The 17,013-nt window shown below is 44.3% G+C and overlaps 1 protein-coding gene across 1 annotated transcript in view; it reads left to right on the top strand.

The window, feature by feature from the left end:
- The first annotated feature begins 4,019 nt into the window (after nt 1-4,019).
- Nucleotides 4,020-17,013, top strand: part of LOC141113633 (alpha-N-acetylgalactosaminide alpha-2,6-sialyltransferase 2-like) — a 77,910-nt gene continuing 64,916 nt past the window's right edge. The window contains exon 1 of the mRNA XM_073606853.1: nt 4,020-4,510. Within this exon, the coding sequence (XP_073462954.1) occupies nt 4,359-4,510 (152 nt within the window). The 5' untranslated portion in view covers nt 4,020-4,358. The remainder of the gene's footprint in view (nt 4,511-17,013) is intronic.

Below are 17,013 nucleotides of genomic sequence, written 5' to 3'. Positions count from 1 at the left end.
ATGTCTGCAGTCTCTGACCATCTCCTGTATTATGTCTGCAGTCTCTGACCATCTCCTGTATTATGTCTGCAGTCTCTGACCATCTCCTGTATTATGTCTGCAGTCTCTGACCATCTCCTGTACTATGTCTGGGGGCTCTTTCTAACAGACTCTCTAACAGAAGCCATCTTTGTGTGCATCAGAGAGACCCCCCTCCAGGTCTCATTAGTGTACGCTCTTCCTGTATTTTTTTTATTGTTAAAAGATCATGGGAGGACTTCTTAGGGGAGCATCTCTGTGTTTGAGTCGTTGCCATAGAAACATTTGTAAAGGGGAGGAGTTGGTAAGATGACCATGCCCATGTGGGGGCGCCAGAAATATTTCTGCACCCAGGTGCCGGTGACCCCGGCGCTGATAGATCTATAGATAGATAGATAGATAGATAGATAGATATCTATCTGTCCTCTCCCCTATGCTGCCAGGAGCGCGATTGGAGGAGGGAGCAGAGGTAGGAGGAGAGGGGCGGGATGCTGGAAGAGTCATGTGATGGATTTTTCAGCTGAGGAGGAGTGGCGGCTACTAACTACACTAGCACAGCATAGGCAGGCTGGAGCCGCTCCAGTTCCTCCTCTACAGTCACTCTACATAGCTCTGCATGTGCTATCTCTTGGGGCAACGCCCCCGTCCACCGGGAAACGCCCGTCCATCGGGAAACGCCCCCGTCCATCGGGAAACTGCCGCAGCCTGGCTGCCTAAATGCCGACCGGCAAAACCGGGGACAAAAGCGGGGACAAACGGGGTCCGGGGATCATAGTCGGAAAACGGGGACTGTCCCCGGAAAACGGGGACGTCTGGTCACCTTACTTTATATTACTTCAAGTTTAAGGTTATGCCTAGTTCCTTATGCATGTTAGGGAACAGTTAACAGTTTTAGTCATGTGATCCGGGGGCGGGGAGCTGTGGTAGTTGTAAGATAGATGCTGCTGAAGCTCAAGCTCCTTGCGGTCTGCCTATACTTGGTGTTAAAACATCACATGGTCCCAGAAGTCGGGTCAGAAGAGTCATGGCTAGACATGTGCATTGCGTTTCGTTCCGAATCGAAATTCGGACGAATTTTTCATTATTCGGGGGTATCCGAATTTCCGAATTACAAAAGTAATGAATTTAAATAAATCCGAAAAAAGCGAACGAATTTGAAAACAAATTTGAATGGAATTAGAAAAAAAATAGAAATCGATTTTCTAAAAAAATACAATAAAATAGAATATAAAATAATAAAGCAAAATATATATATATATATATTTATATATATATATATATATATATATTTTTTTTTTAATTCTGTTCTATTGTTTTTCTATGCAATTCTTTTCTATTATTTTCTATTTTATTCTAATCTTTTCTGTATGAATGCGAATTCTTTCTATCCGAAATTCGAATTTCGGAAAATGGTAGTAGAATGAAATCGAATTCTAATAGAAAAGACTAGAATAGAATAGAAAAAAAATATTATTTTTATATATATATATTAATTAATATATATATATTAGACATGTGCACCGTCAATAAATTTTGTTTCCTTCCATTCCATTTCGCATTAAAATTAATTCGCAATTCGTGTCCCAAATTCAATTCGGATTCGTACGGAATATGAATTTTCGCTAGGTTCATAAACTTTTCGTAACAAGAACGAAAGGTCGTTATGATAAATCATCATCACCATCATCCCTGTGCTGTGCTGACTTCCTGGGTATTTAACTTTTAGTTTCGTGAACCTGTCGTAACAATAATGAAAGTTCGTTATGATAAAATTATCCGAAGTTCGTAAACGAAATTTCGTACAAAATTCGTATGCATAAAAATTCGTATTTCGGAAACCTCACGAATGTACGAATTTGCAGAAATTCGTACAAATTTTTAATTCGTACTAAACTAATCGCACATGTCTAATTTTATATATATATATATATATATATATATATATATATAACCATCTTCCGAAATTGGAATTTGGTACAGAATGAATTTGAATAGAAAAGATTAGAATAGAATATATTATATTTGTTTCTATTGTTTTTCTATGCTATTATTTTATAATATTTTCTATTCTATTCTTTTCTATTGGAATTCGATTTCATTCTATACGAAATTTGAATTTCAGAAGATGTGTTATGTATATATATATATATATATACACACACACACACACACACACACACACACACACACACACACACACTATATATATATATATATATATATATATATATATATATATATATATATATATATATATATATAACATCTTTTTTCTGTTCTGTGCTATTGTTTTTCTATGCTATTCTTTTCTAGTATTTTCGATTCTATTCAAATCATTTCTATTAACCCCTTGATTGCCCCCTAGTGTTAACCCCTTGCCTACCAGTGACATTTACACAGTAATCAGTGCATTTTTATAGCACTGATCGCTGTATAAATGTCACTGGTCTCAAAAATGTGTCAAAAGTGTCCAATCTGTCCGCCGCAATGTCCAAGTACCGCTAAAAAATAGCAGATCACCGCCAAAAAGAAAAAAAATAATAAAAATGCCTTAAATCTTTCCCATAATGTAGAACTGTTTGGGGGTTCCAAGTAGTTTTCTAGCCAAAAAAAAAACGCTGATTTTTACACGTGTGAAAAATGACAAGTACTACCCCGGGCCTGATTACATTCCTCTGAGGGGGCTCTGTTGGGGACCCAGATATAAGGAGGGGCTCTGATGTGGACTCTGATGAAAGGGGGGCCCTGATAGGGACCCTCATGTAAGGGGGGGCGATGCTGGCAACCCCGATATAAGGTGGACTCTGTTGGGGACCCTGATGTAAGGGAGGCTCTGATGGGGCCCTGATGTAAGAGGGGGCTCTGGTGGGGACCCTGATGTAAGGGGGTGCTGCTGGGAACCCCGATATAAGGGGGGCTCTGATGGGGACCCTGATGTAAGGGGGGGCTCGGATAGAAACCTCAAGATGGGGGGGGGGGCTTTGATTGGGACCCTGATATAAGGGGGGCTCTGATGGGGACCCTGATGTAAGGGGGCTCTTATGGGGACCCTGATGTAAGGGGGAACTGATGTAATTGGGACTTTGATAGTGACTCTGATATAAGGGGGACTTAGATGGGGATGCCGATGTAAGAGGGACCCTGCTGTAAGGAGGGACACTGATGGAGATGGTGATATAAGGGGGGCTCAGATTGGAACCCCGATATAAGGAGGGCTCTGATGGGGACCCCGATGTAAGGGGGGCTCTGATGGGGACCCTGATGTAAGGGGGGGGGCTCTTATGGGGACTCTGATGAAAGGGGGGGGGGCTCGGATGGAAACCTCAAGATAGGGGGCTTTGATGGGGGACCCTGATGTATAGGGAGCTCTGATGGGGACCCTGATGTAAGGGGGGCTCTGATGGGGACCCCGATGTAAGGGGGGCTCTGATGGGGACCCCGATGTAAGGGGGAACTGATGTAATGGGGACTCTGATAGAGACTCTGATATAAGGGGGACTTAGATAGGGATGGCAATGTAAGAGGGACCCTGCTGGAGACTGCGATATAAGGGGGACTCCGATGGGGAGTCCGATGTATGGGGGACTCTGATGGAGATCCTGATGTAAGGTGGGGGGGGCTCTAATGAAGACTCTGATGTAAGGGAGGACTCTGATGTAAGGGGGGCTCTGATGGGGACCCTGATGTAAGGGAGGACTCTGATGTAAGGGGGGCTCTGATGGGGACCCTGATGTAAGGGAGGACTCTGATGTAAGGGGGGCTCTGATGGGGACCCTGATGTAAGGGAGGACTCTGATGGAGACCCTGATGTAAAGAGGAAACTCGGAAAGAGACGGTTACAATGTGTTGCTTATCTGGAGTCGCTGGTCTTTGAGCCGCCCTGCGTGGATTCTGCCAGGACAGCTGATTTCACGGCGCTGATAAGCAAAGCAATAGCGGTCGGTCATTGTCATCTACAACGCCTTCTTCCTGGGACTCTCCACCCCCCCGGCAGAGGCACAGGAAGGGGTTAATGACTCTGTAGTTATTCCATCGCCTGCAGGATATACGAGGCGTCTCTAAAATACAAACCTCGTCCTGCGACCCGCCTTCCCGTCTTTAAAGTGACTGACACTCGCTCGCCGTCCGAGAAATGTGCCATTTGCTGTGACGGGACGCTGGGACTTCAAGTCGGGACTCGTCTGGGGAACGATCGGCGGGGAGGAGTTCCTCTTCTCCGGAGTGAAGCGTCCCGCCAAGGACTCTGATCATTTCCTTTTAATATACTTAATAAAGTATTCTGAATCTGATCAGGCGATGTGCAGTCCGCATCTCCGCTGAACGTGGAGCTCTCGTCCGCAATGCTCTTCGCCCGGCTGTCCTGCCAAGTGCGCTCCAGGACTTTCCGGCAGGTTCTGCTGCTGCTCTGCGTGGTGTCGCTGGTCGGGCTGCTGGTCACTCACAAGAACAGAATCATCTCCGGGGTCTATCCCAACCAATCAGAGGAGAGGAGGTAAGATCGGGCAGGGGGGGGGGGCGGGTGGGATGGGGCGCTGACGCGGGGAGATTTCTAATCCAGAGATCGATATGTTTTTGGTGTTACGGTGGCCATACACACTTCAATAAATGATCAATTCCTTTTCTGATCGATCTCTTCCAATAGAAATAATCAATCTATAGTTGACTACCTAATCAATCAACGGGGATCAATAGTTAAAAGTTATCGATTGTTAGATTACATGGTGAACACAGAGACGCAATCTGATTGATCGGAATACGATTTACTTCATGAACAAACAATCACAGAGCTGCTAATCAATTAAATTGATTGTACATTTTCCCAAGTTTACCCGAATCCGATCCAAGTTCTACAGATATTTGTTCGACCAATCGGAAGCCATGGATAAAATTCCAGCAGATTAAGAGATCGCTAAATCTGCAATTCTCTCGATTTGAGCAGTTTCATGGAATGGTCGATTGTACAATCGTATCAATCTAAGCGATTTGATTAAATAAGATTCATATAGCGCAGACCCTCCACGATCGATTTAAGGAGCAAACAAACAATTTTCGGGGTGGCAAGGCCCTGTTGACGTTGCGGTGTGGAAGTCACAGTGCGGTTTCCGCACCGCATAAAAATTGCATCCTTTTCATGTAACGTTAATGACGCCCCGAAATCGGTTGGCAAAACGAAGTGCGATTTGCAGAATCGGATTGCATGGATGTGAACAGCCATGTGATCCGATTCTGGTGCGGCAAAAAAAAAAAAAAAGCGTCCTGCGCGATTTTGGTGCGGATGCGATTGGAGCCATACAGAATGAATGCCTCAAATCGCACTGCTGCATGCGATTTGAACGGGAATGCGGTGCGATTCCTGCTTAAATCGCATGCAGTTCCCACACTGCATCCAGTGTGAATGAATATCTGCATGCATCGATTGTAACGTTGGCCATACATGTAACAATCTGATCTTTCTGATGATTCCTCGCTGATGGAATGTATGAATTATCAAAAAGATCCATTCTTCATCCATCAATTCTGAGCAAAACTGATTTCATCCAAATTATTGTGATCGCTCTGAACAGAAAAATCGATCGTAGAAAAGTAGATAGATCGATATGACTGTGAAGTGTATTGAGCAGCAAACAATTTTTTTTAAACTTTCCATTGTATTTTTCTCCCCGTAAATCGAACGGCAATTATTTATTTCAGATACATATATATAGCGCCAACAACTTATGAATAAAACACTGATGTCTCCATAAAGAGGACCGGTCACCTGCCCAGTTCTGGCTTCTTACAGATCTTGGATGCTCCAACAATGATATCTCCCTGCTAGAATTCCCAGCATTGTTTCTGTCCCCCCCGGGAGTTTTCGGTGATCCTGCCCACCTTTGCATGTCCCAACTCCATAATATTCTCTGTAGTATAAAATAAATTAAAACATCCAGCAGGGATGGTGGGAACCCCTCATAATGGGCACAGCGGGTGTACAGACCTGGGAACTCAGCACAGGGATGGTGGGAACCCCTCATAATGGGCACAGCAGGTGTACAGACCTGGGAACTCAGCACAGGGATGGTGGGAACCCCTCATAATGGGCACAGCGGGTGTACAGACCTGGGAACTCAGCACAGGGATGGTGGGAAGCCCTCATAATGGGCACAGCAGGTGTACAAACCCGGGAACTTAGCACAGGGATGGTGGGAACCCTTCATAATGGGCACAACGGGTGTACAGACCTGGGAACTCAGCTCAGGGATGGTGAGAACCCCCTCATAATGGGCACAGCAGGTGTACAGACCTGGGAACTCAGCACAGGGATGGTGGTAACCCCTCATAATGGGCACAGCAGGTGTACAGACCCGGGAACTTAGCACAGGGATGGTGGGAACCCCTCATAATGGGCACAACGGGTGTACAGACCTGAGAACTCAGCACAGGGATGGTGGGGACCCCTCATAATGGGCACAGCGGGTGTACAGACCTGGGAACTCAGCACAGGGATGGTGGGGACCCCTCATAATGGGGACAGCAGGTGTACAGACCCTGGAACTCAGCACAGGGATGGTGGGAACTCCTCATAATGGGCACAGCGGGTGTACAGACCTGGGAACTCAGCACAGGGATGGTGGGAACCCCTCACAATGGGCACAGTGGGTGTACAGACCCGGGAATCTCACTGGGACCAAGGGGTCTCGGCAATAGAGTCTTCCATGGATAGAAAGGGTCACTGTCAGGGGCTTTCTCCATTCCTCTTCATGTACATATATTGATTTCCCAGCAGACCAGTTCTCCTGCCTTGACTGGATAGAGGCTTTCTGTGCACTGTATGTAGGTAAAGGCTCTCGGGAGATGTAGTTTTGGGGGCGTCAATAAGAAATGAATTCCCAGCGGCTGAGCCTGCAGGGATTGGGGGTTCATTCGGGTAATGCCTGGACAAGTCCTTTAGGGCTAGTTTACTCTTGCTTCAAAACAGGGCTTCGGACAGGCTTTGATAAAGCTCTCTGAACGCCAGTCAAAGCTACTTTCACTAAATAAAATGGTTAGCTTACAGTCCTGTGTACACCTTGCTTATGCTTGGTGCTTCGGTGGGGCTTCGATGAGCCTTCGGTGGGGCTTCGATGAGCCTTCGGTGGGGCTTCGATGAGCCTTCGAAGAGGCTTCGATGAGCCTTCGAAGAGCCTTCGGTGGGGCTTCGATGAGCCTTCGGTGGGGCTTCGATGAGCCTTCGGTGGGGCTTCAATGAGCCTTCGGTGGGGCTTCAATGAGCCTTCGGTGGGGCTTCAATGAGCCTTCGAAGAGGCTTCGATGGGGCTTCAATGAGCCTTCGGTGGGGCTTCGATGAGCCTTCGGGAGGGCTTCGATGAGCCTTCGGTGGGGCTTCGATGAGCCTTCGGTGGGGCTTCGATGAGCCTTCGGTGGGGCTTCGATGAGCCTTCGGTGGGGCTTCGATGAGCCTTCGGTGGGGCTTCGATGAGCCTTCGAAGAGGCTTTGATGGGGCTTCGATGAGCCTTCGGTGGGGCTTCGATGAGCCTTCGGTGGGGCTTCAATGAGCCTTCGGTGGGGCTTCAATGAGCCTTCGGTGGGGCTTCAATGAGCCTTCGAAGAGGCTTCGATGGGGCTTCAATGAGCCTTCGGTGGGGCTTCGATGAGCCTTCGGTGGGGCTTCGATGAGCCTTCGGGAGGGCTTCGATGAGCCTTCGGTGGGGCTTCGATGAGCCTTCGGTGGGGCTTCGATGAGCCTTCGGTGGGGCTTCGATGAGCCTTCGGTGGGGCTTCGATGAGCCTTCGGTGGGGCTTCGATGAGCCTTCGAAGAGGCTTTGATGGGGCTTCGATGAGCCTTCGGTGGGGCTTCGATGAGCCTTCGGTGGGGCTTCGATGAGCCTTCGGTGGGGCTTCGATGAGCCTTCGGTGGGGCTTCGATGAGCCTTCGGTGGGGCTTCGATGAGCCTTCAAAGAGGCTTTGATGGGGCTTCGATGAGCCTTCGGTGGGGCTTCGATGAGCCTTTGGTGGGGCTTCGATGAGCCTTTGGTGGGGCTTCGATGAGCCTTCGGTGGGGCTTCGATGAGCCTTTGGTGGGGCTTCGATGAGCCTTCGGTGGGGCTTCGATGAGCCTTCGATAAGGCTTTGGTGGGGCTTGGATGAGCCTTTGCTTCAATCAGTGCCATTTTAAGAGCATTATAGGCCCCCGGGCGATACAATGCACTGGGGCCCTGTCTACACAATCACGTACAAGAATAAAAATGCAAATTATCAATAAGGCTATATTTATTGGTACTTCCAACAAAATCAGTGTTTAAACAAGGAGCTGGCAAAGGTAATAAAAAAAAACTGTACCCTGGGGCCTGTGAAATATAAAAAAAAAAAAAAAAAAGAAAAAAATCAGTGCCCCAGGACCAGAATAGCCATACAAATTATAATCTGAGCACACTCTACTTTAGACCTACTAACGACTATAGATCTATATAGGGCATGTTTGATACAGATTGATTGGTTCATTGACGTAGGCCCTCATAATGACATAGTTTTGATCAATCTAAAACTGTATAAAAACAGTACAGTCGGATTGCAAAAATGGATGGAGCATCCTATCAAAGTAATAAACCAATATTGGGGATTGGGATGGAGAAGGAGGCTGCTGTGACCAGGAAGTTGTTTGCAGGAGAAAAGCGCACTAATATTCAGGGATCCTGGAGGTTGGATTACTGGACAGAAGAACAGAAATGTCAAGTCTGAGTGTTTTAGTTTTGTTTTTTTGTAATTTACCCACTCTTGCCACTGCCACACTATTTGCCCAGTAAATCAACTCCTTTATTTCTTGATTCACCTACCGTTTCCTGTGGCAGAGGCAGGCAAAATATCCGAGCGCGGCGGCGATGGGAGTTGTAGCACGCGGTAGGCTGGCTGCGCTGCTCTCCTCAGAGTGACTGGCTCCACCCCCCCGGGAGCAGGGAGCTTGAGCACGCAAACGCCGCTGCGAACTACAACTCTCATAAGCAACAGCGACGTCACCTGACAGACTGACAGTTATTCAATAGTGAGTCGTGATTCAGCAGGCGGAAACTCGGATAGCCGCGGCGCCGCCCGGCAGCCATTGGTTTGGTTATACAGACAGTACAGTACTTAACTTGAGGGGGGCACACAGTAAAATTGGGGGGAATGTGGCCCCCTCAAGACCCACCCTGGTGATGCCATTGAGCACTGGCACAATGCGGCAGCAAACTTTGTGACATCTGAATGATCAGGGCTCAAAATTATAAGTCCTGAGCTACTAGCCAGGCCTCAAGGGTTACTCGCCACCAGTTGCCCCGCCCAACCCCTACCATGCCCTGCCCCTAATTCCACCCCTAATCACGCCCTCATAAATTATCTCATAAAATGACATTTAAATGTTTTATGCAGAATTACGTTATAAAAATAGATATTAACAACTTTATCTGTGTCCTCAATGTAGCCTGTGTCCGCATTGCAGCTATGTGTCCCCAATGCAACCTGTGCCCGCCAGTGCAGCCTGTGTCACCAATGCAACCTGTGCCCGCAAGTGCAGCCTGTGTCACCAATGCAACCTGTGCCCGTCAGTGCAGCCTGTGCCCCCAATGCAGCTATGTGTCACCAGTGCAGCCTGTGTCACCAATGCAACCTGTGCCCGCCAGTGCAGCCTGTGTCCCCATTGCAGCTATGTGTCCCCAGTGCAATCTGTGCCTGCCAGTGCAGCCTGTGTCCGCCAATGCAGCTATGTGTCCCCAATGCAGCTATGTGTCCCCAATGCAGCTATGTGTCCCCAGTGCAGCCTGTGTCTGTCAGTGCAGCTCTGTCCCCAATGCAGACATGTGTCCCTATTGCAGCCATGTGTCCCTATTGCAGCTCTGTGTCCCTATTGCAGCTCTGTGTCCCCATTGCAGCCATGAGCTACTAGCCAGGCCTCAAGGGCCTGCACTGGCGGGCACAGGCTGCACTGGGGACATGGGTGATCTGTCTATCAAAGTGCCCTGACAAGGGGTAGGGGCTGTATAAGACGGCGCGTGGCGGGGAACACACAGCTATTGAAATGAAAGCGGTTATGTTCCCCGTGCTCTGATCAACCAGTCGGCGGCAGCCCTCCTCTCCTCTTCCTTCTCCTATGATCGCTCAGACAAAGCCAGGCTGCCGGCGGTGCTCGCCCCCAGGCAGTCCACACTCTTTTTTGAGGGCTGTGAATGATGCTTGGCTGGGGTCGCTGGGCAGGTGGGGCCCCCCCGGCAAGTGGGGCCCCCGGGCAACTGCCCAGCATGTCCATGCGAAAAGATGGCCCTGGCTTCGATGCGCCTTCCTGGGGCTTTAATGGGGCTTTGATGAGGCTTTGGTGGGGCTTTGATGAGGCTTCAAGTGAGCTTTGTCATAGACTTCTACGGAGGCTTTAAGGATGCTTTGAAGCACCACTAAAGCGACATGGGGTATAATTTTTGAAGCAAAGCCAAAGCAAAGCAAAAGCAAGGTGTAAACAGGAATGTAAGCTAACCATTTTATTTAGTGACAGGAGCTTTGACTGGCATTCAGAGAGCTTTAACAAAGCGTGTCCAAAGCCTTGTTTTGAAGCAAGTGTAAACTAGCCGTTAATGTGTGTTGAAGCCGAAGCAAGTGTCAATGAGCCCTTAATGCGTCCCTTTAGAAATTAAAAGTCAGCAGCTACACATATTGTAGCTGCTGGTTTTTAACATTAGGACACTTACCTGTCCTGTAGCCCAGCGATGTCGGCACCTCAGCTGATGTTTCCATCGGCTGGTTGGGTGTTGCCGCTGCCATTGTAGCCTTTCGGCTTCACGACCTGGTCCCTACCGTGCATGCGCAAAGCAAGCTGCGTTCTCTCACTGGTCCGGCTGAAGGGGAGGGAGGAGGAGGGGGACTGGGCTGCTGATGTAATTCGCCACGGCTCGGTCTCCCGAAAGTAGGGACAGGGTACCTGTAAAAAAAACAACAAGTATCCACTCCCCCCCCCCCCCCCCAAAGTTGCCAAATGTGACACTGGAAGGGGGAGGGGGGGATCCGATAAGCGAAAGTTACACTTTTTTAGGGCCAAAACAACTAATTGATTAATCGATAACTAACCGATTATGAAATTAATCGATTTCTATTTTCATAATCGATTAATTGGCCAGTAACATAATGGGGTTAAAAAAACTAGAATTAGCCCTTTAGAGTACAAAAAGAGCAAATAATCGCTACTGTAAATATTACTTCCATTGTTGCACAGTAAAAAAATGAACCCCTTACAGTAGTGATTATTTGCTCTTTTTGTACTCTAAAGGGCTAATTCTAGTTTTTTTAACCCCATTATGTTACTAAACATCTTAAACCTGGATCACACCTACCGTATGTGTTTTTTTAGTGCTTTTTGCAGAAACGCACTACAGTTCATTTAACGTTCACATCTATGCTTTTTTTCAGCTGCTGCGTATTTGGAAAGGGTCAAGGACTTTTTTCAATGCAAAAACGGTGCTTTTTGGTTCAATATATTTCAATGGACAAGCTGCAGAAAAGCATGTAATGCGTTTTTGCAGCAATTTGTGTTTTTTTTTTTTTTTTTAATCTGCCCAAAAACAAATTGGCTAAAAAGGCATACAAGAATGCAAAAACGCAAATCGCGGCAAAATCACGTGCGCAAACAATCAAAAATGCACAGCAAAAATCACTTCAGAAACAGATCAAAAGGAAACTGCATAGGTGTGTACCGAGCCTTATTCTGGCCACACCGATCAATTTTCAGATGAGAATATTCAGATGAAAAATCTTTGTACATTCCCTGAATGAAAGAACGTTTGAAATTTGCACTTACTTTTAACATTCTATTTTAAAACGAATGTAATATCTGAATGAAAACCGCATACACTGTCTGAAAATTCCAAGAAGTTTTCTATAATTTCTAAATTTTCCCATCACTGTGGTTAAAAATCGAACAAACGTTCTTAAAATGAAATTTTTTTTTGAAGGAAGACATTGTTTTTGTACGGCCAGCATATAATATATTACAGTTCTGTTTGAAGATCTGCAAACCAGTCTTTAACTATTTTTTCTTTTAAATAAGAGTCTGATGATTTTTACTAGATTCAACCACTATTAGTTTATACAGTATATCTCTCCTCTAATAGTATATGCATTTATATCTCTTCTGTCCGATATTCTCAGAGTGGATTAAAGATTTTACTCCCTAACCATATAGTTGGGTATTTACTTTTACCACTGCATATAGAGATATTTAATAATAAATTGCCTTTTTTTTAAACTTTACATATTAACTAAATTATACACCACACTTTTTTTTAAGGTTATTAACCGATTAATCGAAACAATATGTGAAAATGTATTTGCCCCCTTCCTGATTTTTTTTTTTTTTGCATATTTCTCACACTTAAATAATTCAGATCATCAAACAAATTTTAATGTACACAAAGATAACCTGAGTAAATCCAAGATGCAGTTTTGAAATTATTTTATTTTTATAATATATATATATATATATATATATATATATATATATATATATATATATATAGGTTTGAACTGCCCGGCCCTAGATATAGAGATATATATATATATATATATCTCTATATCTAGGGCCGGGCAGTTCAAACCTATATATATATATATATATATATATATAATTTATTAATTACTTTTTCACGTAGGGCCAGGCAGGTTTGAACTGCTTTTAAAAAAAAAAAAATATATATATATATATATATAATTAATATAAAAATAAAATTGTTTCAAAACTGCATCGATTAATTTATTTATTACTTTTCCACATAGGGCCAGGCAGGTTTGAACTACTTTAAAAAAAAAAATATATATATACATATATGTATATATTATATATAATTAATATAAAAATAAAATAATTTCAAATCTGCATTGATTAATTTATTTATTACTTTTTCACATAGGGCCAGGCAGGTTTGAACTGCTTTAAAAAAAAAAAAAAAAAAAAAAAAAAAAAATATTATATATATATATATATATATATATATATATATATATATATATATATAATATTTTTTTTTTTTTTTTTTTTTTTTTTTTTTAAAGCAGTTCAAACCTGCCTGGCCCTATGTGAAAAAGTAATAAATAAATTAATCAATGCAGATTTGAAATTATTTTATTTTTATATTAATTATATATAATATATACATATATATATATATTTTTTTTTTTTATTAAAAGCAGTTCAAACCTGCCTGGCCCTATGTGAAAAAGTAATTAATAAATATATATATATAGGTTTGAACTGCCCGGCCCTATAAAGTAATTGCCCCCTCCCATGCTGAATCACGAATGAACTGCGATTAATCACAATTTTTTGGAAAGCTGAATTAAATTTCACTTGCCACACCCAGGCCTGATTACTGCCAGACCCGTTGAATCAAGAAATCACATAAATAATAGCTGTCTGACAAAGTGAAGCACGCTAACAGATAACAAAAAGCCACACATAATGCCACAATCTAAAATAATTCAAGAACAGATTAGAAACAAAGTAATGTACATGTATCGGTCCAGGAAGAGTTTCAAAGCCATTTGTAAGGCTTTGGAACTCCAGTGAACCACGGGGAGAGCCATTATCCACAAATGGGGATAACTTGGAACAGTGGTGAACCTTCCCAGGAGTGGCCGGCCTACAAAAAGTTACTCCAAGAGCACGACGACGACTCATCCAGGAGGTCATAAAAGAACCCAGAACGTCATCTAAAGAACTGCAGGTCTCGGGTAAGATCAGTGTTCATGATTCAACAATAAGAAAAAGAGACTGGGCAAAAATTGCACCTGTGGGAGAGTTCCAAGGTCAAAGCCACTGCTGACCGAAAAGAACACAAAGGCTTATCTCACATTTGCCAAAAAACATCTTGATTATCCCCAAGAATTTTTTTAGGCAAATATTCTGTGGACCTTTATGAGAAACAAATTTAACTTTTTGGGATGGTGTGTGTCCCGTTACATCTGGCGTAAAACGAATACAGCATTTCATAACAAGAACATCATACCAACAGTCAGACATGGTGGTGGTGGTATCGTGATGGTCTGGGGCTGCTTTGCAGCTTCAGGACCTGGACAACTTACCATAATTGATGGAACCATGAATTCTGAGCTCTACCAGAAAATCCTAAAGGAAAATGTCCGGCCATCAGTTCGTGAACTCAAGCTCAATTGCACTTGGGTTATGCAGCAGGACAATGATCTGAAACATAACAGCAAGTCCACCTCCAAATGGTTTAAACAAAGCAAAATTTAGGTTGAGTGGTCTAGTCAAAGCCCAGACTTAAATCCAATTGAGAAGCTGTATCGTGACCTTATGAAGGCCATTCATGCTGGAAAACCCTCCAATGTGGCTGAATTAAAAAATAATTCAGCAAAGAAGAGTGGGTCAAAATTGTTCCACAGAAATGTGAAAGACTCATTGCCAGTTATCGCAAATGCTTGATTGCAGTTGTTGCCGCCGAGGGTGGCACAACCAGTTATTAGGTTTAGGGAGCAATTACTTTTTCACATAAATCCAGGCAGGTTTGGACAGCTTTTTTTGCCTTAACCACTTGCCGACCGGCTTACACCGATATACGTCGACAAAATGGCACAGGTGCGCAAAACAATGTATGGGTAAGCTGTCTCCTTTGAAAGCCGCCGCAGGCTGCATGGCAGGGGACTGATGCTCGTGGCTAGCGGGCGCAATCGCCGCCGGCCACCCGCAATCGCGGGCACGAGAGCCAGAATGGGGATTGGGGGAATGGGGGGAAATGGGGGAAATCCCTGTTCTGTCAGGGGAGAGGAGACAGATCGTTTGTTCCTAGTAAGTAGGAACAGCGATATGTCTCCTCCCCCAGTCAGTCCCATCCCCATATAGTAAGAAGCACTAACTAGGGAACACATTTAACCCCTTGATCGCCCCCTAGTGTTAACTCCTTCCCTACCAGTGACATTTACACAGTAAGTGCGTTTTTATAGCACTGATCACTGTATAAATGTCAATGGTCCCAAAAATGTGTTAAAAGTGTCAGATCTGTCTGCTGAAATATCGCAGTACCATTAAAAAAAAAGCAGATCACCGCGCCATTACTAGTAAAAAAAAAAAATAATAAAAATGCTATAAAAATGCCATAAATCTTTCCTATAGTTTGTAGGCATCATAACTTTTGCAGAAACCAATCACTATGCGCTTATTGCGTTTTTTTTTTTAACCAGAAATATGTAGAAGAATATATATATTGGCCTAAACTGATTAAGAAATTTGTTTTGTTTTTTTAAACATTTAATTATTATTGAATTATTATTTAACATTTAAACATTATTTATTATAGCAAAAAGTAAAAAAGCATTGTTTTTTTTTTTTTTTGTTTATAGCACAAAAAATTAAAAACCGCAGAGGTGATCAAATACCACCAAAAGAAAGCTCTATTTGTGGGGACATAAATTTCGTTTGGGTACAGCATCGCATGACCGCGCAATTACCAGTTAAAGCGACGCAGTGCCAAATTGTAAAAAATGCTCTGGTCAGGAAGGGGGTAAAATCTTCCGGGGCGGAAGTGGTTAATAAATGAAATTTAAAAACTGCGTTTTGTATTTATTCAGGTTATCTTTGTGCAATAATAAAATTTCTTTGATGAGTCATTAAGGTGTGACAAATGTGCAAAAGAAAAAAATAAAAATAAAACAAATCAGAAAGGGAGCAAATACTTTTTCACAGAACTGTACATAAAGAGCCTTTGTATTTAAGTTTCCTCTTCTGTTTGTTTTGTCTTCTAAAAAGCTCACAGACATTTCCTCCAATCACATCCACAGATACACGGATACATTGTATTATAGAGCAGCTGAAAAAAATGTCTACATTGTGGCCAAGCATCTTCACCATCCAGACCACCCAAAGTGACCATCGCAGATCAGGGGATTTTGGAGCGTCTTGTTAACTCAAATACCGGGCTTACATTTCTTAACATTAAAATCTTATTGGCCCTGTAATCCATTTTTTGCTCGATGAGCTTTCAGACCTCTCCTTTACCATTTGTTTGGAACAAGCAGTGAATATACCTGTCCCTCTTGTGATTGAGCAAAACAGGGTGGCTACATTCCTACATACAGTGGGACCAAGGCAGGTTGGCTACATTCCTACATACAGTGGGACCAAGGCAGGTTGGCTACATTCCTACATACAGTGGGACCAAGGCAGGTTGGCTACATTCCTACATACAGTGGGACCAAGGCAGGGGGGCTACATTCCTACATACAGTGGGAGCAAGGCAGGGGGGCTACATTCCTACATACAGTGAGACCAAGGCAGGGTGGCTACATTCCTACATACAGTGAGACCCAGGCAGGGTGGCTACATTCCTACATACAGTGGGAACAAGGTAGGGTGGCTACATTCCTACATACAGTGGGACCAAGGCAGGGTGGCTACATTCCTACATACAGTGGGAACAAGGTAGGGTGGCTACATTCCTGCATACAGTGGGACCAAGGCAGGGTGCCTACATTCCTACATACAGTGGGACCAAGGCAGGGGGGCTACATTCCTACATACAGTGAGACCAAGGTAGGGTGGCTACATTCCTACATACAGTGGGACCAAGGCAGGGTGGCTACATTCCTACATACAGTGGGACCAAGGTAGGGTGGCTACATTCCTACATACAGTGGGACCAAGGTAGGGTGGCTACATTCCTAGATACAGGGGGACCAAGGTAGGGTGGCTACATTCCTAGATACAGTGGGACCAAGGCAGGTTGGCTACATTCCTACATACAGTGGGACCAAGGCAGGTTGGCTACATTCCTACATACAGTGGGACCAAGGCAGGTTGGCTACATTCCTACATACAGTGGGACCAAGGCAGGGGGGCTACATTCCTACATACAGTGGGAGCAAGGCAGGGGGGCTACATTCCTACATACAGTGAGACCAAGGCAGGGTGGCTACATTCCTACATACAGTGAGACCCAGGCAGGGTGGCTACATTCCTACATACAGTGGGAACAAGGTAGGGTGGCT

The sequence above is a fragment of the Aquarana catesbeiana genome, linkage group LG12 (genome assembly GCF_042186555.1).
Source record: "Aquarana catesbeiana isolate 2022-GZ linkage group LG12, ASM4218655v1, whole genome shotgun sequence".
NCBI lineage: Eukaryota > Metazoa > Chordata > Amphibia > Anura > Ranidae > Aquarana > Aquarana catesbeiana.
The sequence above is the reverse complement of the archived record's forward strand: the minus strand, read 5'-3'. Positions and strand labels throughout refer to the sequence as shown.